General features: G+C 36.5%; 1 protein-coding gene across 50 annotated transcripts in view; it reads right to left on the bottom strand.

The window, feature by feature from the left end:
- RIMS2 (regulating synaptic membrane exocytosis 2) overlaps positions 1-27,593 on the bottom strand; it is a 465,641-nt gene that overhangs the window by 53,599 nt on the left and 384,449 nt on the right. For 39 of the 50 annotated variants that reach the window (XM_069854488.1, XM_069854498.1, XM_069854512.1 and 36 more), the window contains 3 exons: positions 25,833-26,005; positions 24,603-24,839; positions 6,612-6,853 (listed from right to left, as the gene is read on the bottom strand). In XM_069854488.1, the coding sequence (XP_069710589.1) occupies positions 6,612-6,853; positions 24,603-24,839; positions 25,833-26,005 (652 nt within the window). The remainder of the gene's footprint in view (positions 1-6,611; positions 6,854-24,602; positions 24,840-25,832; positions 26,006-27,593) is intronic. The other 11 variants (XM_069854499.1, XM_069854504.1, XM_069854508.1 and 8 more) reach the window with 5 other exon arrangements.

Raw genomic sequence — 27,593 nt, 5'->3', positions numbered from 1 at the left:
TACTTACTGCCTCTACAGAAAATCCCTTGAACATTGAATAAATTTTGTACTGCTTTATCTTATTACCTAATCTTTTCCTACATGTGAAAGAAAACAATTTAAAACAAGAATCTATCATCTTAGTATATTTGAAATCCTGTGTATTCAGCCTTTATAGTTTGCAAATAGAGTCTATTTATTAGCATACTCTCCAGAGCTGATTTACTAAAAGCTGATTAATGGTCTTGATAATGTATTTATTATAATAGTACTTTGGTAAAGGATTCAGGTCACAATTCTCAAAGGACAATATGGCCTTTATCCCTTGTCAACTGCTAATCCTGTATTTCTATCCATGTAATATGGGTTTATTTTGAGACTCTATCAGAATACACATCAAGAATATTGATACAAGTATAATAGTACACATTAAAGCAATTTATTAACATGAGTAATCTGTCTCTGATAGACAGAGAACAGGAAATAAAACCTCAAACCCCCCAAAAATGGCTTCAACTCACCGAATTATAGATATGATTTTAAAAAGGTAAAATACATGGCCAGATTAAAAGTAGTGAATGATAATTTCAGTTGCCGTTTTGGCCACATAAATTAATTCTAGAGATAGAAATTAACAATATACATTATGAAAAGAAATACACTTCTGGTTCAGTAAGTTGTTTGCTTACCATGTTTTATCTCATTTTAGACAGTGAAAAGCAATCAATATAGTTTCTCCTTTAGTTGCCACTGTTGGAAGTGATAAATTTTCTCTTTAATAGGAAACATATGTACTGTATGTGTGGCAGAAGATTGGTTTTTTTATATAAATCCAAACTTTGAATTGTGAAATGTAAAATTCCATACAAGACCAAGACCAATGTTCCCAACAAATTGCCTTTAATTATTCCAGTAATTGAGGAAATTGCTCTACAAGCTACATGGTTGGTTCATGACAGACTTATGTCTGAGACTATTCAGCTTATGAATGCAGCACTTTAGACTGTAGTTTCAACATACTACAAACCATATGGAATCCAAAATGTGGTCCTTAACACACAGAGAAAATAAAACACCACTCATTTTTTTTTCTCTGAGACACCTACTTCTCTTACATTTCTGCTAAGAAAAGATGTAGCCAAAATTTCAAATTACTTTAACCTTGTTTCATTGGGGTTACCCTTCAGACCACTCCAGAATTTATTAATATAGAAGTGTCTCTTCTTCATCAACACTATTTAATTCTCTCAAGGGCAATCATAATTTTATTTGCACCAAATCAATTGGGTTTTGTGTTTTTTTCTACAAATAAATATAATGTCAAGAACACAATGCCATAGTTTAACCCCACCAAAATTATACAGGACATTAAGACAGTTCAGAACATCATGACACACTGTCCCAAACCTCTACTTTTACAGTCTTATAACTTTACGCCACAAATAGTATCTTGCCAAAGTTTGTCTTTCTGCTAAATGATGGACAACCATGGTCATTTAAAAAAAATGAAAGCTCTTGGGTTCTAATGAGATTTTAATAGTTTTGGATACTTGTCTATGTCTTGGTTGACCTTGCATAGATTTCCAGTAGTTTTCCAATGCATTCCTACAACTTTTATTGTGGTAGAATTCTGCCTATCAGAAAGAGTAATTAGCTTGCAGAGAGCAACATGTCGCCACAGGGAAATTGCAATTCAGGCAGTGTCAGCTGAACCCAAACATCACCTGTCAGGTTTACGTATGCAAGGCCTTCTGGAGCACCGTACCTTGGAGTAATGCTCTGCAGAGGCATGCAAGTTTATTTCTATTCTAGCACATCATTACACCTCTCTCCAGGCATTAGTGCACTAGTCATGCTGTTACACGCTTTTTGTCATCTGTTTTAATAGGTGCTATCTATTGTGATCATATACCTAACGATGTCAAGTGACTCAGTCACTGATAGTGAACTGGACTCTACAACATTACTGAATGAACAAACAGACAGGAAAAGTTTTAGTAGGTATGATCCATCATGTGGTTCAGATTCTAAAAAAATCTTGAAAATATAAATTAAACTGCTTAGGCTTTTGGATATAATCAGTCACAATAGTTTACAATAGTTCTTGGCTAACTAAAGAAAAGTCAAAATATTTTCCCAGCTAAAGGAAAAATGTCACCTGAATAAATGTAGACAACACCTAGGTATCCATCTGCCAGAAACACTGCATGTACATTGAAAGGGAGATCTAAGGTCATGTAATCAAAAGAGAGCAAAGACTTCACTCATTAATGAAATGCAGCTGAGAGTTACAGGTCTGCATCTGTATGCAGGCCTGATCATCACCCCCTTCAGGGCTGTCCAGCAGGGAAAGGATTGCATTCCAGATATAAATAGCTAAGGTAAATCGTGTTAACATGCTGCTTCAAGTTTGCATTTTATATTTTTATTTTCCTCTGTAAAGAAAGCCAGCTTTTCCACGAGGAAGAATGCCTATGGAATCAGGACCTGAAGGTTACAACATAACTCTTTCGAACCAGCCCAATATTAGCCAGAAACGATTGCCAGACTCAAGTGCAAGGAGTATTCATTTAGCTATTTTTGGTAGCACTGAAAATGTACAGGAACCAGAACTAAAATAAATCCTGAATTACATTGCCACTCTACTCTATAGTACCTTATCTTTTATGAAAGTCTTACCTTAAGTAAAAGGTACCTGAAATAAAATTAATTAATTAATGTCATCCTAACGTTAGTTTGATTCCAAGGTTAAAGAAATTGTAGGAATTTCCAGGCTCTTTAAAAATAAATTGCTTTAAAATAAACCAGTAAAACAAATCATTCCACAAAATACTGATCCTATATATTTTAACACTTAAAATTTTCAATAAATCAAACAATAGGAAGGAAATATCACAGCAGTGGTATACATCGTTGTTAAAAAGAGTATGAACTTCTAAAAATAAATTACAACTCTACTTTAAGCCCAAACGGAAACCAGGGAATGAGCCACATCTATTTTTATTCAAGTTTTCTGTATTCCTATGGTCTTAACACTGACAGGCTTTTTGATCTTTCTTTTCCAAAAACAACAGTGATACACAGAGGACTACTTAAGATCTTTTCATGTAAGAGATATGAGAGCAAACCTAGATTTTTCTAGCTATGATAATCTGAAAAGATCAGTTCCTAGTTCTTATGCTAATAAGATCACATGTTTTCACCTTCTTGAATTGTTATTTTACTCTCATAAATCACCTTTGATGGACTTGCTCAGCAGAGTTACCAGATTAGCAATTTTCTAGGCACTTAAGACTGTATATGTATGAGGGGAAAAGAACATTATTTATTCAGTTCTCTCTCTGGAGGCATTCCAACACAGAATACACAGTAGCCACTGCTGAATGAAATCCAAATATTACTTATAGCTTATAGTAATAATAACACCAACAATATTACTAATAACAACAATAACAACAATAATAATAATAATATAATTACTCCTTTTACTCCCACCTATAACAACAAATCACCATAACCCTGACTGGCAAAACCCCAAATAACTGTTCCTACCTGAGTACACAGAAAGAACTACAGATGAGAACAAAAATTACTTTGTTTTGAGTGTCAGTCTCTTAATACTATGCCACATAACAAGAAATAACTTGAAATTAATTTGAAAAGTTAGTAAAAATGGACCTTGTAAGACATTAATTGTAAGCCTGATTCACAGTGCTGAAAGCACTTATGATGATGTATTTTCAAAAAAACTTCTGGCATAGATTTGTTATAAAATATGAATGAAGAAAACCACTGAAATATAATTGTGCTTACCACACACTTGAAAAAAATTTCAGGGTTACCAGTAGGCATTTCTTTACTAAATTCCATATGAGCACACATTTTATAAAAGCCTAGTTGCTGTAAATACGATAACAACTTTCCATAGAAGTAGTATTGTTTTCTCATAGTATCAGTGCGCTTTTTCAGGCCTGATATGTAAGGAGATACTGATAAAGTAATTTCTTCAGAAACTACCAAAGAACCCTTTATACTTCTACTAGTTTCTATGCAGCATGAATGCCTTGCCACCTGAGTATTTCCTGCCTCTCAGTTCTAGAAATCTGTACTACGAGGATGTCTATAGCGCATCAGCATTTTGATCTAATCTCTTGTATTAATGCTTGCACCAATACACGATTCCTTGTGCAGGCATTTACCCTCTGAAAACAGCAACATGAAAGTTCATTAAAGACATTAACTGCCAAGGTTTAAACCTCTGGTGTCCATGCGTGTATAATACTAGTGTCCAATGTTTTCTTTAAGATGTGCAGATGGATGATTAAGACATGCAAAACACTTCTTCGTTATGTGACCTCACCCTAACCCACCCAGAACCCTTCACCTTGTGTCACCCACACAACAGATCATCACCTTGTGTCACTGGAGACACAGCATTGTACACGTACTTCATTCATCAGCTGATGTGGCCACAGGTTCTCTCACTGTTTGACCAGTGTGCTTGCATGACCCAACTATTTAAATGATGCACATGCCTGTCTTGGTACATGCAAACACATGTGGCCATTAGACATGGCCCCTCAAGAGCTCTGTCAAATAGGGTTGCAGGTGCTGCTGTCTTTTTAGAAGGTGGCAGCAGGAGGTGCAGAGGTTGCACTCATCAGGGCGAGGCAAAGGCAAACAGTGCTGAAGTACAGCTCCTTAATCAGGAGTTTTTCAGAGCACCCCATTCACAGATAATGCATCAAGAGACCTTCAGTACTTTTGAATGAGTTACATCCCACATTTGTCACTGACTTGAGCATCTAATCAGTTATTGGGCAACTGACTGAATATAACAGAGAGAAAAACTTCATATTAAAAGTCCCAAGTTATTAAGACAGTGGGGTATTTAAATCAAATCTAGGCAAGCCACACAATACAGTTTCGTTCTAGCACTGAGACATGAACTGCATAAAAATCTTATGAGTTTATACTCTTTCTTATGATAAAAGAGACAAGATTAGATCAGAACTAGTAATATAGTGCATTGTATTTGACTTTATATTCAAATACATCAATACAATTACCTACTTATGTTGCATCATGAGTAAAATTTAGAGTTCTTGAGAAGCAAGTAGTTATTTTTTTTTATTGCCTGACCAGACACTTCCTAGATCTTTATAAAGATGACTTCATCTTTTGCTTCACATTTATTTGAACACAGAGAAAATAGAAACGTATATGAAATTGCCATTTCCATAACACGCAAGTGAGCTGCAAAGACTTGCCTACTGATGGAGCCATCAGTGTCTGCATGACATTCACAGCTTTCACTATACGTGTTCTATCCCCTCTCCTTTATCGCTCCCTCCTGTCTCATGTCACATTCAGTAAGATGCACACTCAGGCTCTCTGCTTTTTTTATATACTTCTTCTACACTGCTACCCCTCTTGGCTAACCTTTCTTTTCCGTCTTTTATACTTCTACTCTTTCTAGATACTTTAAATCCTCCTCCTACAAGTGCTTATTTACAAAATTTACTGTAATTTCTGACACTGCAAATCATTGTTTTCTTAGTTTACTTACACATTAAAACTCACATCACTTTGGTTTCACAATATAAACTGTAAACTTTCCAGAAAACTGAAAAATCTCTTATTGGTGTTTGAGTGGATGTTAGCATAATGCAGACCTTCAGATAAGACCACACACAGATGAAGACTATAAACTTATGTTAAAACACGTGACCATGTCATAACAGTTTTACTTAAACACTGAACATTCAATATATCTTATATATATATATACACACCTTAAAATGTAAATATATGTGTGTATAACTATATACATTGCTTATACACTTATATATGTATATGTCATTTAAAGTAATCTTTTTCCAAGTAAAATACAATTGTCCTATAAAGCTTCCTCAATTGACAATGAGAGATTTTCAGAGTGCATTATATGGATTTTCCCTGAAATAGGAGGAATAGAAAAAGAATGTATAACATTTTCAACGCTTTAGACATCAAAGCAAAAAACTCCCCTTTTCATATGTAGAATATTTCCTAATTAAATTTTAATTGAGATAAAGAGAAATGAGAAAAATTTGTATGGATGATGAATACGCTTGTAGGCTAAAAGGAAATTAATTAAAAGGCAATAAAACAGTTATACTAAAGTAATAAAATATATCATTTTGTTCAGGAAAATTGTTTCATCTCAAAGTAAGTTTGCACATTCAAATGTAAAAAAAAAGATCCCATACTGAAATATGCAAGCAATATTTGTGAAAAAAGGGAAGGAATTTTACAACATTTCAGTAACTCTTCACAAGCTCGCAGTAAGGAGTCCCCCCTACCAGAAGTACAGCATCACGTGTTTTCTCCTGAGAAGCAAGGAATCAGTGCATTAAGCAGGTTCCAGCAAGCAGCAATAAAAACCTCAGTCCAACCTGGAAAGAATCTTTGCTGAAAAAAAGTAATTTAATAAGTGTCCAGAGAAAAGATGTATGACCATTTTCTTCATTCTGTAGAATATTGTTGAATAGGCATCTTCAACAGGATATACAAATGATTAAACCATAAGACATACACATTAGGTACATTTAAATTATAATTTGAGAGGGGAAAAAAAATCGAGTTCCTACCAGTTTGGCTGAGTTGTGATGTGCTACGGCTTTTTCGTGACAGACCCACGATGGCGACCATCTTTGCACCAATGCTGGAGCGTCTCTTTTTGCCACCACCGCCAACAGTGCCCACTGCTGTGTCTGACTGGCTTCCATCATTCTTCTCCAGTGTGTACATGTCCCCGCTGATGCTGGTGCTCTTCGTCATGTTCTTTCCTGAGACGCCCATCTGTCTGCTTTGCATTTTGGATGTAAAGACACTGTCAGCCAGTGGATGGATAAACAGCGCAGACAAAGAGTACAAAGGGGGAGACAGAAAAGGACAGGTTTCAGATGGAAGGTTTTGGGAGACTGGAGGGTAAAAGCAGCTAATTAACACAGGCAGGGCTTGGTTTCTGAGAGGTAAAAAGGAGCAACTTTAATTCTAGTTTCCTGTTTGGTATCCTGTAAGCATACTTGACTCATCAAAAATTTGTTTTAAGTAACAAGTTCTTATTTACTCATTTGCTTAAAACACATAACCAGCAAAAGCATATTAAAGAATTAATACATCAGTATATCATATATACATATCATATATACATTTTTTGCTAGGGAAATTTAAGTTCTGTAATCACTGCTCTGTCTGTCGTCTTCTGACATACAGGCACACAATCTATTTCTCTGGGAAACAGATACTTGATTCAATACTAAGTGAAAAAAAATATCAATCTGAAGTCTAGTTTTCATTTCTAAACATTCAGACATTTAAAGGATATTTTCAGTAATCTGGTTTAGCTCAGTCATCCTATGATTTCAATGTAATTACACAGTAATGACAGCTGTAGGTTTTTTGCTCCTTCTATTCAGCTACAAATACATATATTATACATGCATGTCAACACAGAACTTTGTCACTATTTGACAGATATTATCATTACTGATAAATCCAACTTAATTTTAGCCTACCTTCAGTATTTATTTATAAACTGTTTCTACGTGTTTTACGTGGCTGCTTCTAAATCAACTGCTGCAGCATTTTACAATGTGTCTAAGGCTAAGGGACCTTTCCTTTGCACAGAAATGACCGTCTACAGTGATGACAGCAGTACCTATCCAAATTTTGCCCTGACATCTAACTGGTAGGTGTCTGGGGAAACATCCAGACCTGGAAACTCTGGATTACATGTTGGCCTAAGGATACATACAGACTATTTCTATTTCAGCAAAGTTCTTGCATAGAACCTTTATTATTCTATTCAGTACAATGCATCTCATTGAAAAGTCCCTATTAGATACAGTCTTTGACAATCCAAAAATCAGCAGAATATTTTTAGAAACTAGAGGAAGTTATCAAGTTTTGTGTAAAATCATCAGTACGTAAAGGCTAACAAGGAATATTTCTACTATTTATACAGATTTTGAAAAACATGCAAAGGCTCTTCCTAGAGCCTTTAAAATAACTAAAATACCTTTTAGTATTTACTACTAAAATAACTTTTTACTACTAAAATAATAATTTTTTACTACTAAAATAACTTTTAGTGTGTATAACCACACTCTTTCCCTCCTACCCATAATGGCCTGACTCTATTTTTAAAAAGTAAGATTTTATTTTTTCTTTATGAAGTTTTTATAACACACGTTCTGTCACAGAAAACTTATTTATGTATTTAACAAGGTGTCTTCACAAGCAAATGGATCACTGGGGCTTTTCCCAGTGACTCAAGGGGAAATGGAATGAGGCATGAGATTCAGAGGAATAATGCAACTATTTAAGATATTTGAGAGGTGCCAGAATGTGCTTTGCTCTTTAGTTGACATCTGCACGTGCATGAAGGTACAAAATGCTTGGAGTTAAGCCACAACACAGAGGAAAACATAAGAGCTTATTTATAGAAGAAGTAGACCTCTGACAACAAGTCAAAAGTATATTGGATGTGCTTCTGGAGGAAATTATAAGGGGGAAAAAAATGAGGAGGCACAAAACAAAGCTGAGAGACTTAGTGGCCTTGCCTGGACTAAAAATAACAAAAGACCGCAACACAGTGGTAACTTGAAAGTTATTTCTTATCCTTTTTTAAAATCTGTTATTATATATTAGTACACACTAACTCACACTGTTACACTTAACACTAAGGAACCAGTGGAGTAGGAAGTGAGTAAAGAGGAAGGCAAGGAGAGGAAAAAATACAAGTCTCTGTTTCTGGAGATTTTTAGCACTATAGTAACCTACTTGTAAGATGATAACATCACATGATTTATTTTCTTCCAAACTAACACTTCAGGGATTGATTCATGGAAACGAAATGCCACAGAAACTACTTCTAAATTTCAACCATACCTTTCATATAAGAAATACTAGAGAGATCTAGGAAGAACAGCATTGGGAAAAAATGGTATCTTCAACTTTATCTCACACAAAATTCTACCAAGAGTCAGAAAATTAGAGCCCCTTACCCAGTAATGCTATATTTAACCTAAGTTCTCTAAGGAAATATGATTAATGTGACTACGTTTTCTGTAAGGTCTCTCTCTTTTCAATATTTTTTTAAATCAGTTCAGATTTGAGATAGGAGCAGAAGACTAGAGCTATTTAGTTTCTAAAACTGTTTTGAAAACAGATACTTGAATAAAGATCTTAAGAATGTTCCTTAGGGAAAAGACTGTAGTATAAGTCATTACTGAATCTCTGTTACTTCACATGGGAGCTCATTTGCACCACACAGACTGACAGAGGAAGTAACATCTTTACTGCTTGCAAAGCAACCTATTCCAATGATCCATTTTTCAAGAATTATATCCAGAAAATCAGTGGGTTCTTGTGAAATAATATTTATGTCATTGCTTTATATGTTATACTGACATTTAGGAATGACCTTATGTCATAGCACTGAAAACAGAAACATTCTGTTTCCCACAAAACTTACACAGAGAAGAAAGTTCCCATTTCCCGAGTCTAATGTGCCTGTGAGGTGCTTTACATGTCATTTCTCAAGATGTATGATTCTATGTAAGTGCAATGGATTAAAATAATTACCATTATTAAAGAAATTGATGTGCTTAGAAAGTCTGGCATGAAAACCAAGTTGCTATAATTTCCGTATGCATAATTTAACTATCAAAGTACTATTCATTATAAAAACTTGCTCCTTGGCTGCTCTATGAAGACTTCTATATCACAAAATGAAGCTTTGCAGTGTACACCTGCCAATAATGAGGTAGACTTCATATAGCCATATTCTTTTGACCAGCTGGAAAAAACTAGGAAAGAGAATTCAAGTAAAGGAAAAGGGATTTGGATTGAGATTTGTGCAGATATACCGAATACTACTACAAATGGCTAATATTGAAAGTTCATTAAAAAACTATTTTTTTCCCAGTACAGTTCTAAAAATCTTTGAGTTAATTAAAGTTTTGGGGTTTCCTACCTATCTCTAAAAGAACCAGAGAAGACATCTTTGTTATGCTCCCAAATAGCAAACAGTTGCTGGAGAAAGCCATCACACAGCAGTGCCTTTTTTTTTTCCCTTAGTTCCCCTCTCAACATAAAAAGCTTTGAGAAATAAGTGCTAGCAGAGTTCTGAGTGACTTATAGTGCCTCTTCGTAAACCTGCAGTTGTCATGAGCACCTCCTTCATCAGCACTCTGAACCCATTGTGGCCATCCAGAATAGTTAGTGTCCTCACCAGCAAAGTTAACCTTCTTCCCAGACTGCCTTTTGACAGTGAGAGAAATGGATTATTCCCAGAAAAACAGGGAGTTGTATATCAAGTTTTGTTCCTTTCTGTAGTAAAAGAAATATAAGATGGACTTCAGAGTAAAAAAGAGTAAATTCTAAAACATTTTCTCTTAACAGGAAACAGAAATTTCTTGAAGTTTTCTTTACACGTATCTATACATAAACATAATCACACATGCAACCAGTTAAATATGTACAATATTTAAAAACTGACATTAAATAAAAATATTTTATGAGATGAAATGTCAAGATAGATAATGCACTAAAAACAAGGTTCTCAAGGTGCCTTATAAGATATTAATCTTGAAAATCTTTCTAGACCAAATCACTTGAGAACAATGGCATAATCATCACCCTAATTAGAATCAAAACAAGTACAAAATGATCACACTAGCCCAGCTGCTTGGCAGCCAACAGCAACAGCAGAGTGAAGATGACAGCCAGGACACTGACTAGCCAGCAAGGGCAGAGTGATGGGAAAGCTCGTATAGCAACATTGCTTCCTGCGTTACCCCTACAGCTGGGAAAGGACCTGAGGACACCTAGAACCACAGGCTAGAAACTGGGTACTTGGAAAACGATCTCTTCTGGAGCTGATACATAGCCAGAGGGGAATACCATAAAATGCCTAAGTTAATCCTTACAGTAGGGAGGCAGAGAGGTAGGTCTCACAAGATCTTTACTTCAGTCTTAATATTTCCTGCTTTAGACATGTACTTACCCTGATATTTGACCAAGAACAAAAGCAAATATTTGTGAGTTTTGGGTTAAAAAAGGGAAGAATTCGCAGTGCAAAACCACCCTGCTCTAGTGGCTGTTTTGAAGCCGCTGCTTACTATACAGCAGAATAGGTGGGAAGTCTTATAGGAGGTAACATGGACTGCACCGTGAGCAAATGCTCCAGATCCTAGATAAACAAGTTCTGCATAAAAACTTGGTCTACTCAACAAATTAAAAAGACAGAAACTTCCTGTGACCTCTCCCAATTTCTGACTGACTTATTGGTGCTTTCAAGTTGTTTAATGAGCTTGCAGAAAATACTGATTTTAGAAAAAATTGGTAATATTGTTGGCTGCTGCTATATTTCCCATGAAGCAGTTGCAAACACAATCAATACTCATTGTTTCATATGTACCAAATGGAAAGTCTCCTCCTGTCACCATGGTTAAAAACCTGCTGTCTTTGGCTTCACATTTTGAATGAGTTGCAGAGTTGGACAGCATCTGTCTAGTTGGTTGAACTCTTGCCTACAGAAACAGAAACTTTTTATAGAAACTGGCTGATTAGTACAGTAAGTGCCAAATTTCCTCAGGAACCTTTTGTTTTGGCTGGGAAAACAAAACAAAACATAACCTAAAAAAAGCCCACAGACACCTGAGAGTCCTTATGCTTTATCATGCCTGTTGAGATTTACAATATGTGGCAAATCAACCAGAAAAGGGCTGGAGGAACTAAAGGCAATGACTCTCCTGAAAGCTCTTACTTCTATAAAAAGCAACTTTGAAGTTCCATAGCTTAAAGAACATTATTAAGATTTTTTTTCAGGCATCCTATGTTTGTGCACAGGGCAGTACTGCCCATTATTTTCTGTACATTAAGCAATCCAAAAGGTAGCAACAAGAAAGGCAGAACTAGGAAAATACATTGACTTAGTATTTCCCCATAGAAAAGAAGTGCAAACGACAAATAGGCCCAAACATAAATCTTAGGGCACAATGGTCATTCAAAAAACATAGATCATATGCCTTCAGAAATCCTCTGCTACCGTCTCGTTCTTCTCTCCTTGACTTATCAAAATGACAATTAGACTCTTTTAAGGTGAACACCTCTCTTTCCCTATATCTCATTTGTTAAATAATATCACAGCCCATCTCAAAAAAAGTCCCGTTGCCAGGGTCCCAGCCCTGTAGCTTAACTAGTGACTTGTTGAACTGAATGGTCATTTCCCATAACCCATAAATGTTACCCAGCATCTTCTCCTGTCTCTTCATTTCCCTGCTCTTCCTTCTGTCACCTTCTTCACTAACATAACAAGACAGGTGTTTTGTGTTGGTAGATCTAGGAAAGCTTCCTTTCCTCTCTTTGCTAACCTAATAAGCTGACATCACATCAGCAGTACTTCTGTAGAAGTAAAGTGCAGCTAAATTTATATAAAATTGACTTTTAAATCAGGCCCTAGCTCTGAACTTTAATAAAAGTCCATGGCAGAAACCAGCACAGGGAGCGCTACAGAATCCTTACACCTCATGAATCTGTCACTAGTGACACCAACACCTACACTACACTAGTGACACCTTACACCTAGTGACACCAACAAATTACAAAGAATATCACTTATTCTACAAAGAAAAAATAGAAATTATACTCTTTTTCTAAATGAGAACAATAGACTGAAATTATTATTACAATCTTGATTTCTTTCTCACTTACCAACAGATAACTTTTACTAAAACCAGTATTATGAAGCACAGGCATTTTTCCAATCTACAATATTGTTAATTTTTTTAATTGTGAAGGAGAAGATACCAATACTAACCATTGTACTGTATATTAGTGGGATTTCTGAGGTATTTTTGCAGTCACCTTTACAACAGAACTGGAAATGAAAACATAAAATCTTTTTGCACTGTCAAAAGTGTATATGTTGGGAAATCCAACTCACTCTTAAGTAATTTGGTGGATCTTACGGGTTTCTTTTTTTCCCACTGTAAGTCAGTATTAGTACTTCCTTGAATTTTAGCTTGGCTCTCTGGTAATGATCCCTAATGAATATAAAGCACCTGCAATAATAAAAATCCATTTCACCAAGTGTGGAGCACAACTGCGTGCTATGATACACAGGGGAAAGAATTTTAACAGTTTTTCAGTTGTTGTAATAGATATTTTCTAATACACATCTCTTGTGAGAATGGAAGACCCACTGAAGATTTTGTTTATGGCTTTTTGCAAGCAAGAGAGGAATTTTAACGCCACTCTTAATAGAGCTCAACTCAATTGGAAAGGCTTTCATTTCATTAATTTGCTTAAGAAATTTTAAAAAAAAAACATTGTGGGGACAGCTGTGATGTAGCAACTAACATTTCCATGGGAACAATGCTTCCGGCGAATGCACATACTCATTTGCCAATTCACATCAAAGAGAGACACTGTAGGTTTGAAATTATAATGACTTAGTCTCCTGAGATTCACTTGGTCAAAAATTATCCTATTAACTTATTTGTGATATAAATCTCTAACAGCTATTAGGCTGACTTAATTATTAGGTTTATTTTTTAATTGAAATTATAACAAGAAAATATGTGTGAAACGATAAAGCAGTGATCATCATGTATTTTGTTATGTATATTACTATTCAAAGAGATCTTATGTGCACATATCAACAGAAAACTGACAATATTTTGATATGAATCATCTGTTTCAAAAGTCTTTTTCATTACAAATCAGAAATATCTCACCTGTTAGAGTACATAGGTTGACTTAAACTGCATCTTCCCCACTCTGCTACATATCAAGCTATGCACACTGCTTTATTATTAAAAACTAATAGATTTGTAGCTTTACCATATCATACATAGCATGTTGTTGTTTTTTTTATATCAGAACAAATTTCAAAATAATTTGGAGTCAGGCCATTGAATTACTTAACAAATATTGCCATAACAAATGACAGATGTAGAAAAAACACTGTAACAGGTAACTGTTGCCAAAGACTAGCAGCTGAATTCTTCACAGAGCTTCAAAGATTTTTGATAAAAGGTCTCACCACCTCTGACAGAATTGGCCATTTTTATATGAAAATATCACTTATAACAATTTTTATTTTTATAAAAAGGTTTAAATTTAAATTTAATTAACATTATGACAAAAATTGTTACATTCATATTCATCTACTGCTGATAAACTTTCAAGTCTTCCCTCACAAAGTTACAGAAAACCTTTATAGTAGTGAATCTCTGCAGAAATCCCTTTCTTTGATACAGTGAACTAAACTAGCCATTCACTATGTGTGAATGCAAAATAAAGCCAGTGAGAAAACTAGCCAAGGTCCAAAAGTTTTGCATTAGTCAGATGTCGTATTAATTTGTAAATATATGCAGTCCATATGAGGTCTGAAGTCTTGTCAATAAAGTAAGTAAATTGTAAACAAAGACAGAGTCAGTTCTGAATAACATCCTAAATCTTTGAGTTTAGAGAGCACCTTCTTTAACCCAGTCTGGCAAAGAAGCACTGGCACTTGTAAAAACAGGTTAACAACAAGCTTAGCAAATTAAAACTGACAGTAAGCAACCTGATTTAACTGAGAGTATCTCTTACAGAAATGCACCTTGTGTGTAGTTAATCTGAATGTTAGATGTTATGTGCTTATTCAAACATACTGTTGAATTACAGATTTCCAACAGAGACAGAAGAGAGGGGTAACTCTGTTTTCCTTATCAATATTGCTGACTAAGTCACAAGCTGTACTGAAGTTTGCTTAGAGCAGCCCGGATTTGCTCCTTGTAGGGCTGAAAAGAGCTCTATGAAATGAAAAGCGAGAAGTGAATTGCTAAACCAGACTTTAAATCCACTATGTGTCCAGGACCTAAACCACCAGAGAAATACTGTAAAATCAAGTCAGCAAAGTGAGAAAAATTTCAGACTTGAAGGCAGAAATACTCTAAAATATAGAGAGGTAAGAAACATCACATATTGCCTTAGGGTAAGAAGAACCATCATTTATCACTTTTACTTGGTAAACTGAAATTACCTATAAGGAAGATTTTTGTATTTCGGAAACACATTGAAGATAGAAAACTTTGGAAATGAGACATGCAGGAACTGGATAGGATGCAATACTGAGATTACCTTCAGAGGAAAATCACATAAACATATGGGGAAGAGGCAGATGTCCTGAAAGTGCTTTATTTAAATTGCTGTACTCAATATGGATTTCACTGTTTTCATCTCTACTTCATCATGAGAGACTGAATTGCTTTGATTAGTACTGTACAATGTGGACATGCTCATGCTTGTACTACTTTGTTCATGTATGTGTGTCGCAGCAGGTGTCTAAAGAATAATGCAATTCTGACATTTCCTTCATTCCTTGTAAATTCAGGTTGCTTGAGGACTCGAAAAAAATCAGGGTCAGAATAGATACCACTAACATCTCACAAATCCATATCTCTCTGAATTGATCTGTTGGGACTAAGAGCTAAATGGACCCAAACAAGAGGTCTGAAATCATAATTACCTCAACCAAAGAGATATTATACGGGACATCATGATCCTGCAAGTCTGATTTCTGTCACTTTGACAAAATGACTTTTCTGAATGAATTTCTGTCACTTTTGACAAAATGAGTCATTTTGGGCCTCTGGGAAAAATTAGTAAAGCAAACAGAAAACCAAAGACCATCATAAAAAGCAAATGCTGTGAAGAAGCGTGGCTTGCATCTTTCTGAGCACAAGTCTGCAAATTTGTTTTTCTGACCTGTGGAGGCCAGGTCTGTGAGCAGAACTCCCTGCTGAGGCAATGTTCACGTTGCATAGCGTGCATGTTTGGAGCAAAGGTTCCTCTTGTTTACCTTGGGCCTCCATAGGAATCATCCTTGTGTAATGGCTAAGATCTGGGAAGTGCTGAGCTCCCAGTCATATTTGTAAGGAAATATGTAGGCTTATTTCCTACTAGGGGTGACCTGATGACACACCTTCAAGGTTGTTTAGGTAGCACCTTATGGACTTTATAGACTAGGATGAGTATGGACACTGTGTAGGTACAGTGATAGTACCAAACCAAAATGTTCAGGTGCTTGGTCAAATAACATTGAAATCAAACAGATGGGCAATGCAAACCACTGGAACATTATCTTACCATAGGTATTAAGTATGCAATAATAATACCAGCACTGGACCCTTGACCCTTAGTTAAAATATTATACTTGCCAGATGGTTTTGGCAGTGTGTTTCAAAGGCACTGGCACAAAACCATTAACAATGTTTAGAAATAGTTTTATGAAGTAACAAGAAGGAGTTTATGTTTGTTTCTCAGGAGGGATAAGCTCATTGATTATTTTTAATAAAGTACATTTAGAGGAATCATAGAGTCATAGAATCATTAGGATGGAAAAGACCTTTGAGATCAACTCCAACCATACCTGTCCACTACTAAATCATGTCCCCAAGCACCTTATCAGAAAAGGAACTATTTTAATTTTATAGAATGTTTTCATTTTTCTATGAAAATAATACACAGGTAAAAATAGTGAAAATATACAGCGATATGACAGAACCAGAGAATCATAATATCAAAGAAAGAAAAGCCTGATGATCTTCAACATTCAATTCCTTGTTTCTTTAACTATCTCTCCTACCATTTGTTGTTGCTACTGCTATTCTAGTCCACAGACTTGTTGTACTCAATCCTACACAAATAAAGACAAAGAAGTTTGTATATTGAAGAACTCACGATTCAATCTAGTCTAAAATATCTTCATAAAATTAGTCTTTTTAAACACATTTAAAAGTGAAAAAAATAATTATAACATTTATATTTTCTTCAAATCCTCATTTTAAATTTTCCCTTCATCCTACTTTCCTGCATGTTTACAGGGCTTTCTATCTGCACCTTTTTTTAAAAAAAACCGCAAACTACTGAAGCACTGTTTTTAAATGACCTCTAGTAACAGGAGTATATCAATGCTTTCTGGATCACAGGTCAGAGCTGACTCAACAGAGGTTGAAGTGCAGGCTGCATTTCATGGAGAGGGAAGAAATTTCAATGATATTGTCTTGATATAAAAAAAAACCCAAACCCTCAGAGTTCCTTGCTGGGCACCATTTATCAAAACTGCAGACTCTTTCATATGAAATATTTTCACTGTTCACCTGTTAATAATGTGTAATTCTAGATTCATTACTTCATTATTTCCCAGTGGATCAGAATAAGTTTCCTCAGTGAAAAGGTGTCTATACGTCTTTTGTAGTTACTCCAAAGTAACAGGGAAAAAACGGGTCTCCAAGCATTTGATGGATGGTGACAAATAACTTAGAAACAGGTGACTTTGCTGGATTTCTTAAATTATTTGTATTCTACTCTCAATTCAAGGTTTCACAACAAACATATGAGTTTATATAATTCACTTCTGATCCATTGCAATATTTTATCGTTTTCCATAACATTTTTCTGGAAGTCACAGATAGTTTCCTTCCACCTGTCACGTACAAAAGTGTAAAACATTTAATGGCCAAATTATTGACTGTATGTGTTGCTACAGATCTAGTTGCTATATGAATTTACAAGTTTTTAAGTGTTGTCGCACTGTGGAATACTAAAGTTAAAAAATAGTGGGTTTGAATCTATGCTTCAAATGGAGGAAGAATTTGCCATGAAATGCTAATAGACTGTATACAGCCCAATAATACTAATGAAATTTTACTGGAAAAAAAAGTATATTTTAGGTCCTTTGATTTCAGAGTCACAGGCTGGAAATGCATAATCAGCTCTCTGTTTATCTAGTCAGAAGTATGCAGAAGAATTATGTTAGAGGGATGCAAAGGTGCTGCTTTTTATTCAAGGACTGAGTCCTTTATGCCTGCCCCAGCTGCCTGAATAACAAAACATTTTGCAGCTGAAAAGAGCTGGTGGATGTTGTACTGCAACCTGCCATTCTCATCCCAGAAATGGCAAGGTCACTTTGTTGTTACGTTAAAAAAAATTGTTAACCAACATCTTTGGTTGAGAGTTGCAGGAAAGTGCATGCTGATGTTTTCCCTGAAAAATTACATGAACATTGATACAGCTGTACCTAAGTTCTCCCTCCTCCCATGGCAGATACCACAATGAGTGAACCCCATCTATCTGCAAATAGATAGATAGAGAGAGAGAGAGAGAGCGCTATTGGGAGCATAGACTGCCTGTGCTGCAGTTTTGCTAAAGGACCAATCATGCAGTGGGGAAAGATTCTCAGGAGTCTCAGGTTACAGCATTTGCTTACAAACATATGGCCTATCTGGCTAGAAAGGTTAGGCACAATTAAGTTCTTTCATCCAGTAGTGCAGTTGGAGCAATAATTATAATCTTTCTGAAATACCTTTAAGAAACCAAACAGCACATGCGCCTTGAAAATGGATTCTCGATGCTTGTTGACTTTGCACGGTTTCTGACATTTCTACAGGGATATAGAATTTCAAGAAATGTTACTGGGTGCCACCCCTGTGAAGCAGCTCGCACAGACTGAATTGACATGCTTTTTTATCCAGCTTTGCAAAACACTGCATTTAACTGATACAAACTACAATTACAGTAGAAAGCTCATAAAAACTGAAACACTAAGATTACAATATAATGAAAAACTAAGGACCAAATACACACAGGAATTAGTCTTAAAACCTGCAAATTAAATTTATCAAAGATTTTCTTTAACTGATTAACACAAAAATAACTAGAAGGCCAATTTGAAATAAATCTTTATACACAACAAGGGAAAGGGCACATACAGCATGAAGAATCGTTAGGAAGAGAAAGAAGGTTTGTTGTGAAAAAATCAATTACTTAAAACTACACCCTGCACTTTGTTTCTCATGTCTTCAAATGCCTCTGCAATATTACATACTAGCTGATTTTCTCTTCTACAAATCCTCCTCCTTCAGTTTTGTCATCTTCCTACTTAATGATGACACCAAGCTGAGTGGTTAGTTGCCACATCAGAAGGACAGTGTATCATCCAGAAGGACCCGGACAGGCTGCAGATGTGGGCCTGTGACAACCTCATGAGGTTCAACAAGGCCAACTGCAAGGTCCTACGTCTGGGTCAGGGCAATCACCATTTTCAGTACATGATGGGGGATGCCATGATTGAGAGCAGCCCTGCACAGAAGGACTTGGGGGTACTGGTCAATGAGAAGCTTGACATGAGCCGGCAGTGTGTGCTTGCAGCCCAGAAGGCCAACTGGGCTGCATCAAAAGAAGTGTGGCCAGCAGGTCGAGGGAGGTGATTCTGCCCCTCTGTTCCTCTCTTGTGAGACCTCATCTGGAGTACTGTGTACAGATCTGGAATCCTCAACATCAGGATATGGAGCTGTTGGAACGGGTCCAGAGGAGGGATACAGGGATGATCAGAGGGCTGCAGCATCTTCCCATATGAGGACAGGCTGAGAGAGTTGGGGTTGTTCAGCCTGGAGAAGAGAAGGCTCTGAGGAGATCTTGTAGTGATCTTCCAGTACCTAAAAGGAGCCTACGAGAAAGCTGGGGAGGGACAGTTTACAGAGGCTTGTAGTGATAGGATGAGGGGCAAGGAGTATAAACTGGAGAGGGGCACATTTAGACTAGACATACAGAAGAATTTCTTCACCATGAGAGTGGTGAGGCACCGGCACAGGTTGCCAAGGGAAGTTGTGGCTGCCCCATCCCTGCAGGTGTTCAAGGTCAGGTTGGATGGGGCCTTGGGCAGCCTGATATAGTGGGATGTTCCTGCCCATGGCAGGGGGGTTGGAACTAGGTGATCTTTAAGGTCCCTTCCAACCCAAACTATTGTATGATTCTATGATTTAATCAGCTCTATTTCTTCTCCTGTACTTTAGCGTTCACTTCTTCTCTTCACAAAGGATGTAACTGATTTCTTCTGACACACAGCAAAAGACATGACCAATTCTTCTGCACTGTCTTTTCATTCTCCTCTTTAAACATTTCTTTTCCTTTGTTTCTGTCATGAATGCAGAAACTTCTCACTGTATCTCTTCTTCAACTGTTTGATTTGCCTAAGAGATCATATGCATCGACCGATTTCCTTTCCCTACATGCCTCTTTCCTTATTCCTACCTCCAGGTCATCACTAGCTCTTTTCCAGATCATAGAAACTTGCTTTAGCATATCCCTTTAGAAAACAACACAGAATCTCAGTCTTGCTCTCATCAGTTTTCCAAATACATCCACATCTTCTTTCTTCTTTTAATCTCTGAATTAATTGAACACATTGTTTTAAGTAAAACTTGAGTTCTTGTCTTCCAGTTACATTTCAAACTCTTTCCAAACAACTGTCTTCCCATCCTGCATTCAGTTGAAACTACACCTGCCAAAATCTTTAATGATTTAATGAGATTTCAAAAGTACAATGTCTCCTTCTTTGCTTTACTACAATTAACCATGCTTTAATGTGTTACTCACCTTAGTTCCCACAGTTCTTCCTCACTCAATTTTTTTCTCTCACTAACTTTTCATTCAAAATGTGTTTTAGTAGATTCTAATTTTCTGCCCACCCCATTAACTGTGATGGTCCCACAAGGCTGTAGCACTGTGTTGTCTTTTGCTGTCCTTCAAACATCATCCCTTCACCAACAACACATCAAAGCTTTATCCCCTTTGCAATAAAACCACACTCTCATCTCCCCTGCCTACACTAAAACCTTTTCTTTGACACCTCCTTGTGAACCAACAATCTCAACTCAGTCTTGTTAAGCTCAGTGTTTCCCTCCAACACCTCTCTTCTGCTTCTTCTCCCAGCCATGTAGATCATGCATGTAATTCAGACTTGCTATTTGGGCAGGCTTTTGAATTCAGGCTTCATATCAGGTCCACTTTTTTGTGACTTGCACATACTTTCTATTTCACATCTCTATCTTCACTATCCACCCGCATAGCTAATTGTTTTGTCCACTCTTCCCATAGACAATTCTTATTTCAGATACCAGCTACCACAGTGCTTTTCTCCAGCCCTAACAATTTACCCACAATAATCTCTTCCAGAATACTATAAAAAAGATAAGTTTCATAGCCTTCCAGTTTGCTCATGTCATCTTACTCCATACATCAGTAAAAAGCTATACTCTCCTATGTCTAGCTGTACACAATTCATCTTTATTTTCTAGTATTTTAGCGGTTGCTTTTTATCACATTTATCTTCTTGCAATCAAGACTGAAAGATCAGCAGGCCCTGCTGCTCATCAGGCTTGCCCTATCATCGACTTCATACATTTTTAGTAAGCACCTCATGCTTTTTTTACCCATTGCCTCTAATGCTTGAAATGACCTCTCCAGAAAAATTCACAAAGCTGTCTTGGTTCCTTTCTTCAAATCTCCCTTTAGTATTCTCTGTTGTCAAGATATAGGCATGCAGTTTATAAAGGCATGTGGTGATAGGACTAGGCGGAATGGGTATAAACTGGAGAGGGGCAGATTTAGACTAGACATAAGGAGGAATTTCTTCACTATGAGAGTGGTGAAGCACTGGCACAGGTTGCCAAGGGAAGTTGTGGCTGCCCCATCCCAGGAGGTGTTCAAGGCCAGGTTGGATGGGGCCTTGGGCAGCCTGATCGAGTGGTACATGTCCCTGCCCATGGGAGGGGCGTTGAAACTAGATGATCTTTAAGGTCCATTCCGACCCAAACTATTCTATGATTCTTTGACTCTATATCCTCAGCCTTTCCCTTGTCTAGTAAGCAGGTAACCTTGTCATAGAAGGCAATCAAGTTACTATGGAAGGACCTGCCCTTCATAAACCCATGGGCCTGATCACCTGCTCGTCTAAATATTAAGGAAACCTTAAAAACATTTCCTGCAATAAAAATTATGAATGCCCACACATCAGACCTAAGAGGGATTTTTCTTTGTCCCTGATATCAGGGAACTGTAGAGAAGGAATCCTTAAAAATTACAACAGGTAAGGTCAATTCATGCTTTCTGTTTACTAACACATATTGCCAGGAAAGAACACAATTATGTTTTCCCCATAGGTCAACCATATGTCAAGGTTTCGCTTTACAAGATTTAATGAAGGCAAAATCTGATGCTGCAGCTATTTCTGCCCCAAAATGATTTATTGATTCATTGTGCTCCAGTGCTCAAAAAGCTAATGCAGTTTATTGTGGTTAGGGACTCTTTAAAATAGGCATGGGATGAATCCATGATAGATATCTGTCTTCACGGTCATTTAAGTTATATTGAACCCATCTATGATCTCAGCAGACTGAAGCCCTTATTACAACTACTACCATTACTCATAAAGCATATAAACACAATGACATCAAGAGGCACAATGTACCCTTAATGAGCTGATTTTTGATGGTGCAGTGATTGAGAGCAGCCCCTGCATTTGAGACTGCCCAGAGGAAAGCTGACTGCTGTTCTGATGCACCTCTGATGGAAAAATATACGTTGAAAATACCCATGTGCAGTATTGCTTTTACTGATGCCCAAGATCTTAAGAACAATATGATAATTTACTACTGTTCTGTGATGGATGAGAAGGCTGCTTTTGGTTCTGTTGGGTCTCTCAAATACCTATTGATAAGTTTAATTATTAAGCAATGCTTTGGTCTTTGTTAATATTGTTGGTATGTCGTGAAACTTTTTTTTTTAAAGCTGAAGTTGTTAACTTAACGTATAAGTATCTTATAAATTGCCAGGCATAAGGTATCTTATAAATTACCAAACAAGCAAGAAGAAGGCACTGAACTCGCACCAGTTTAAGATCAATCCTGACTTTGTGTTTGTCCACTGAATACATGAGTCATGATATTTCAGTACAATAATGATACACAACTATGTATGTAGATAAAGGTATATACATACCTATACCTGTACCTATATAGGAATCAATCTCTGCTTTTCAGTTTGCTTCTTACCCTGAAGAAATGTTCAGACAACACTAAAAAGATGAGCACTTACTGTACCAAAGGAAAGGAAAGTGGATAAAGGGAAACTTTGCTTTTTATTTACAGCTTAATAGATGTAGTCAAATTGGGCTAAGTGGGCAAATTATGCTACAGGCTGATTTCCATGTTGGGGGCCAAAAATCTAACACAAATGAAAGTCACTGCACAGCAGTCATTTAATATCTTGTTTCTCTATTGGGCTAAGACTCCTTATTTGTGTTACTTCTTCCCAACAGCAGAGATCAGTTAACAACCAAAGGAACAAACTGGCAGAGGGAACAAGAATTTGCTTCTCAAACAGGACTTTACTCTCTGTGAGGACAGCATTCTGGCTGAAGGCTGATCTAAGTTTTTGAGACGCAGGACGTCCAGATCCATTAAACTAGGTACTGAGTGGGTGTTGGGAGAGAAAAAGGTATTTAAAACATCCTTTCCCACACTACCATTTAGCAGTACCTGGAATAAGTATTCCAAGGCAGTCTTAAAGACAGCTGTTTCTAAACAATCACTTTTGCTAAATTCTAACATGCACTCACACAAGTGCAAGAATAATGACACATAACATATAAAAGGAGTAGCATGACTTTATTGGTCCAAACTACCCCAGACTGAAGATTTGGATTCTTGCTTTGTATCACCTTTGCTTTGTGCATATTTGTGTGTGTATGTATGTACAGGCAGGTATATATGTAAATTTTTAGCAAAGGAAGGAAGTGGATTGCCATAGAGTGCTCTGGGCTTATCCTAATATTTATGAGCGCAGTTTTACAGACATAAGCTATCTCTTGGAGTGCAGAATTAGCAGGTTAAAAGGAAGTCTTTTTTTCTGACATTTTCTGTCATACTTGTGTAGGGTCAAGAATATTCAGTGAATCTAAACCTCATTTTTTACTAATGAAGAAAAAAGGAATATTAACTCTTTCTTAATGAAAATTACATGGGGTTTGCAATGCAAAATGTCACTCATTTACATTAAAAGTCATGATTCAAAGGAATTGTGGAAAAATGTATAAATATAGAAAATTATCTGATAAAATCAGAGACAATTGTGACTGAATTTTTCTGGACGTAATACAGCAGTAGAAGTACATGACCCTACTACAATACAGCAACCCATGACAGTTATTCACATAGGACTAAAAAAAATAGTGAAGACTCTGCTTATCCTATTGATTGTCAATCAATACACATATTTCTCAGCTTACATAAAGGGGATTAAAAATAAATCCAAATTCTCTCCGTTACCACTGGCACAAATGAAAGAAAAGATGGTTTTGATATTGATGAAATGTCACTCAACAAAAGATTTTTCCCTGAAATAATAATTCAAGCAGGGAACATAAAGAGGAATCTTATAGTTTCTATTGTTTACTATAGTCAAACCCAAACTCTGTTCTAAACCAATTTAAAAATTAATGTATTGTAGTTGCATGCATAATAATGAGTCAAGTTAATGTGCTACACCATTTTCTATGCAGAACAAGTTCACTGAAGCTGAAAATGAAGCTTGCTTAAATATGAAAGCATCATGACTGAAAGCAAAGCAAGCTGCAGAGAACACAGACAATAAGCTAAGCAAAGGAAAGAAAAAAAGGAAAGACAAGGAGGTTGTTGGTAAAGGAGGAAGAATAGGACTATAGAAACAGAGGTATAATTTACCTGTCATCCTCTTTCCCTTCCTCAGCTTGGTCTTCTTGAGTTTTTTCATCATTCCCTGATCCTTTGATTTCCTCCTTATCACAGTTCTCTGTCACCTCTTGCCCTTCCCCCTTTTCATTAATTTCTTGCTCCTTTGATTTCTCCTCCTCCTCCTCTTTTTCTTCCTCCTCAGGAAATATTTCATCTCGTTCACCCCCTTCCATCCCTCCCTCTTTTATTCCCTCTATATCCCTTGTCCTTTTGAAGTCAACAGAAATTGGAAAAGGCATGCAAAAAGAAAGAAGAAAAAAATAAATTAAACTTAAGGTCATAGGAAGACCACGCATGTAGTCACAAGAAAGGAAATCAAAAATAAATTAAAGAAAAACTAAAGGATGGAAGCAATTATAAGCTAAACTGTGTTGGCTAAGACTGCAGCTTACACTAGAGAACTTTGGGATGCTTTCTTAGGACAGCCTTTAAGTCCCTCTTTGAACAAAAGTTGTGTAGCAATATATCACACTTAGAAATGAATTTGTAACTGTATGGCAGAAACATACAGTTTGAGATATTTATATAATCAGATGTTTAAATAGTCTTTTCAAACACACCATTTGTCTCAAAAGGACAATTTTCTGACAATTAATATAGGCTGACATTGAATTTTGCTGAGAGATGAAGGTGGGTTACACCTTCCAAGAAAAATTATCTTTCATTCATTCTACAGCCAAAGCTCCTTTAAATATGCATAGGACACAAGCGAAGGAGATGCTGTGTTTTGTTTGCAGATACACTATATGAACCTGGTTGAAGAGCAGTTTAATGGTTGTACGCCTGCAGTCGAATTGGACCAGTCTAAGTATTAAATAAGACTTCTATAAAAGTTCAGCAGCTCTAGTGTAAAGGGAAATTAAAATGTTTTTGACGTTGCTGGCACAAATTTTCAAATTAAATTGTCTTTTCAGCCATATTAAGTATTTTACAAAATGATTTTCAGAAAGTGCAAATGTGTGCCTAATACTTGCCATACTCTTGTTATTTTAGTGTATATTATCATAACCCAAGATGACAAAACTTGACTAAAACCAAATACCATGAAGACTTCAAAAAAGCATTAGACGAGGAAGACATTTAAACCAGTATTTTGCAAATTTCAATGTAGGGAAAATATTAATTTCAAATATAAATATTGACAAATGTTGAATTACTTAATACACAGCTGTGGCTGGCACTACAGCTCCATGTGCTCACCTTATTTTCTTGTTTCCTCTTGGACGCTCTGACTGAACAGACATGTAGCTTGTGCTGCTGAAACGTGAAGCGCTGCTTGTCCGTGACACAGCGGAGACATCACTGACATCGCTGTCTGAGGACTTATTGGAAACATTGTCTGAGCCTCGCTGAGGATCCCGTCCTGACCGATACTGTAAGAGGAAAGGGAGAAATATACAGATGTTTTCAGTGACTTACTTGTGGTAATATGTCACAATATGGAGCTGGTCCCTGATGCTATCTAAACTGCCTTTGTTACTAGACTGTCTGAATTTCTGTAATGAAGTTTTTAATGATACTGAATACACGTTACGTCTTGGTTTCTATTAATTTTACTCTGCTTTGCTATCCCATTCAAGTTATTAGCTCCTCATCTTAATCGAGTGACTTGTACAAAACTTCCAGCTCTTCCAAAGGTTTCACAAACCTTAGCAAAGGCATCTAAACCATCATTGAATACTCTTACCACAACTGTGCATAAGAGAAACAAGAGGGACTTCGTGACTCGCCCATGATTACAGAGCTCATGAAAGATTGATCAGGAGACTGAATGTGCTTCAGGCTATCTATAAAATGCATGTGTCTTTTGGGGCCTAGTCTATTTACAAGAACTTTGATTTGACAATTATTAACAATTTCAGGGTTTTTTTAAGTAAATAGATAGATGAGATTATCAAACCAAAAGACAAAGTGATGTTGTAGCTGTGCATACAAACCCTGCATCTTGCTGAACTGCTGAGCTGGTAAGTCTGAAAGGATCAGACAGGACCAGAGATTATTTGTACTGACAACACACAAATGCCTCAGAAACAAAAACTTGAGCTTGCTAGTAGTTTATTCCAAAAACAGAACTGGCAAGTGACTGGTGATGAGCAGTAAGCCCATGCAACATAAAGCAGTGTTGTGCAGAGGTATTCAAGTCAGATCTGAAAAAAATATTATAGCTACTTGTTCTTGTTACACAAATTAGCTATAAATTAATGCTAAGTCTGTGCCACTGCATTGCACTATGTGCAGATATAAGAAATAGCAGGAAGATATTTTTCTCTCTCCTCTTCATATATAGACACTACTGGTTATACAGAAATCTGATGGGTTACTATGGACAATCTTTTCAGAAAAATACTACTGCATGATGATCACCAGGATATTGCTTAGCTGACATGGAAGGAGGACAGTACAGAAATATGTGAAGAGAAGCATAGAAAGAACAGAAAGAAAACAACGGGAGAAAATAATCTGTATAACGCATCAGTGATTTGTTGAACTCTTGGGGGTAGAAACACTGGACTCAGCCCCCTGGAGAAAATAATTCATAATGTAAAGTGGCAGGCCTCTGTACTCCTGCAGAAGACAAGGGTGTCTAGTTTTGCCTATCAAATTTGTTCCTTTTTTTACAGTTTTCATGTCTTTCATGAAGTACACAGATCATTTGCTTCTGCTCTCTTGCAAGGAATGTTACACCATGAAATATTCTGAAAGACTGTGCAGTGTCTAAATAGCATTTCAGAATAGCATCTGACCGTCTATTTATCATAAAGGAATTTTACACTAAGAAATAGTAAGTTATTTGGCCCATTTTAAGACAAGGAAATGAAATAAAGACAAGAAAATATCAGTCGTGCAGGTTACACTGTATACCTGCTGCAGTGACCGAGCGCAGCCTGAACTACACACTTAGGTTAAATGGTTGGATACATTCCTTACTTGTACTAATTTGCAGTATTTGTGTACATTGAC

Source organism: Phaenicophaeus curvirostris, chromosome 3, assembly GCF_032191515.1.
Source record: "Phaenicophaeus curvirostris isolate KB17595 chromosome 3, BPBGC_Pcur_1.0, whole genome shotgun sequence".
In the NCBI taxonomy this organism is placed as follows: domain Eukaryota; kingdom Metazoa; phylum Chordata; class Aves; order Cuculiformes; family Cuculidae; genus Phaenicophaeus; species Phaenicophaeus curvirostris.
This window is presented reverse-complemented; position numbering and strand designations above follow the sequence as displayed.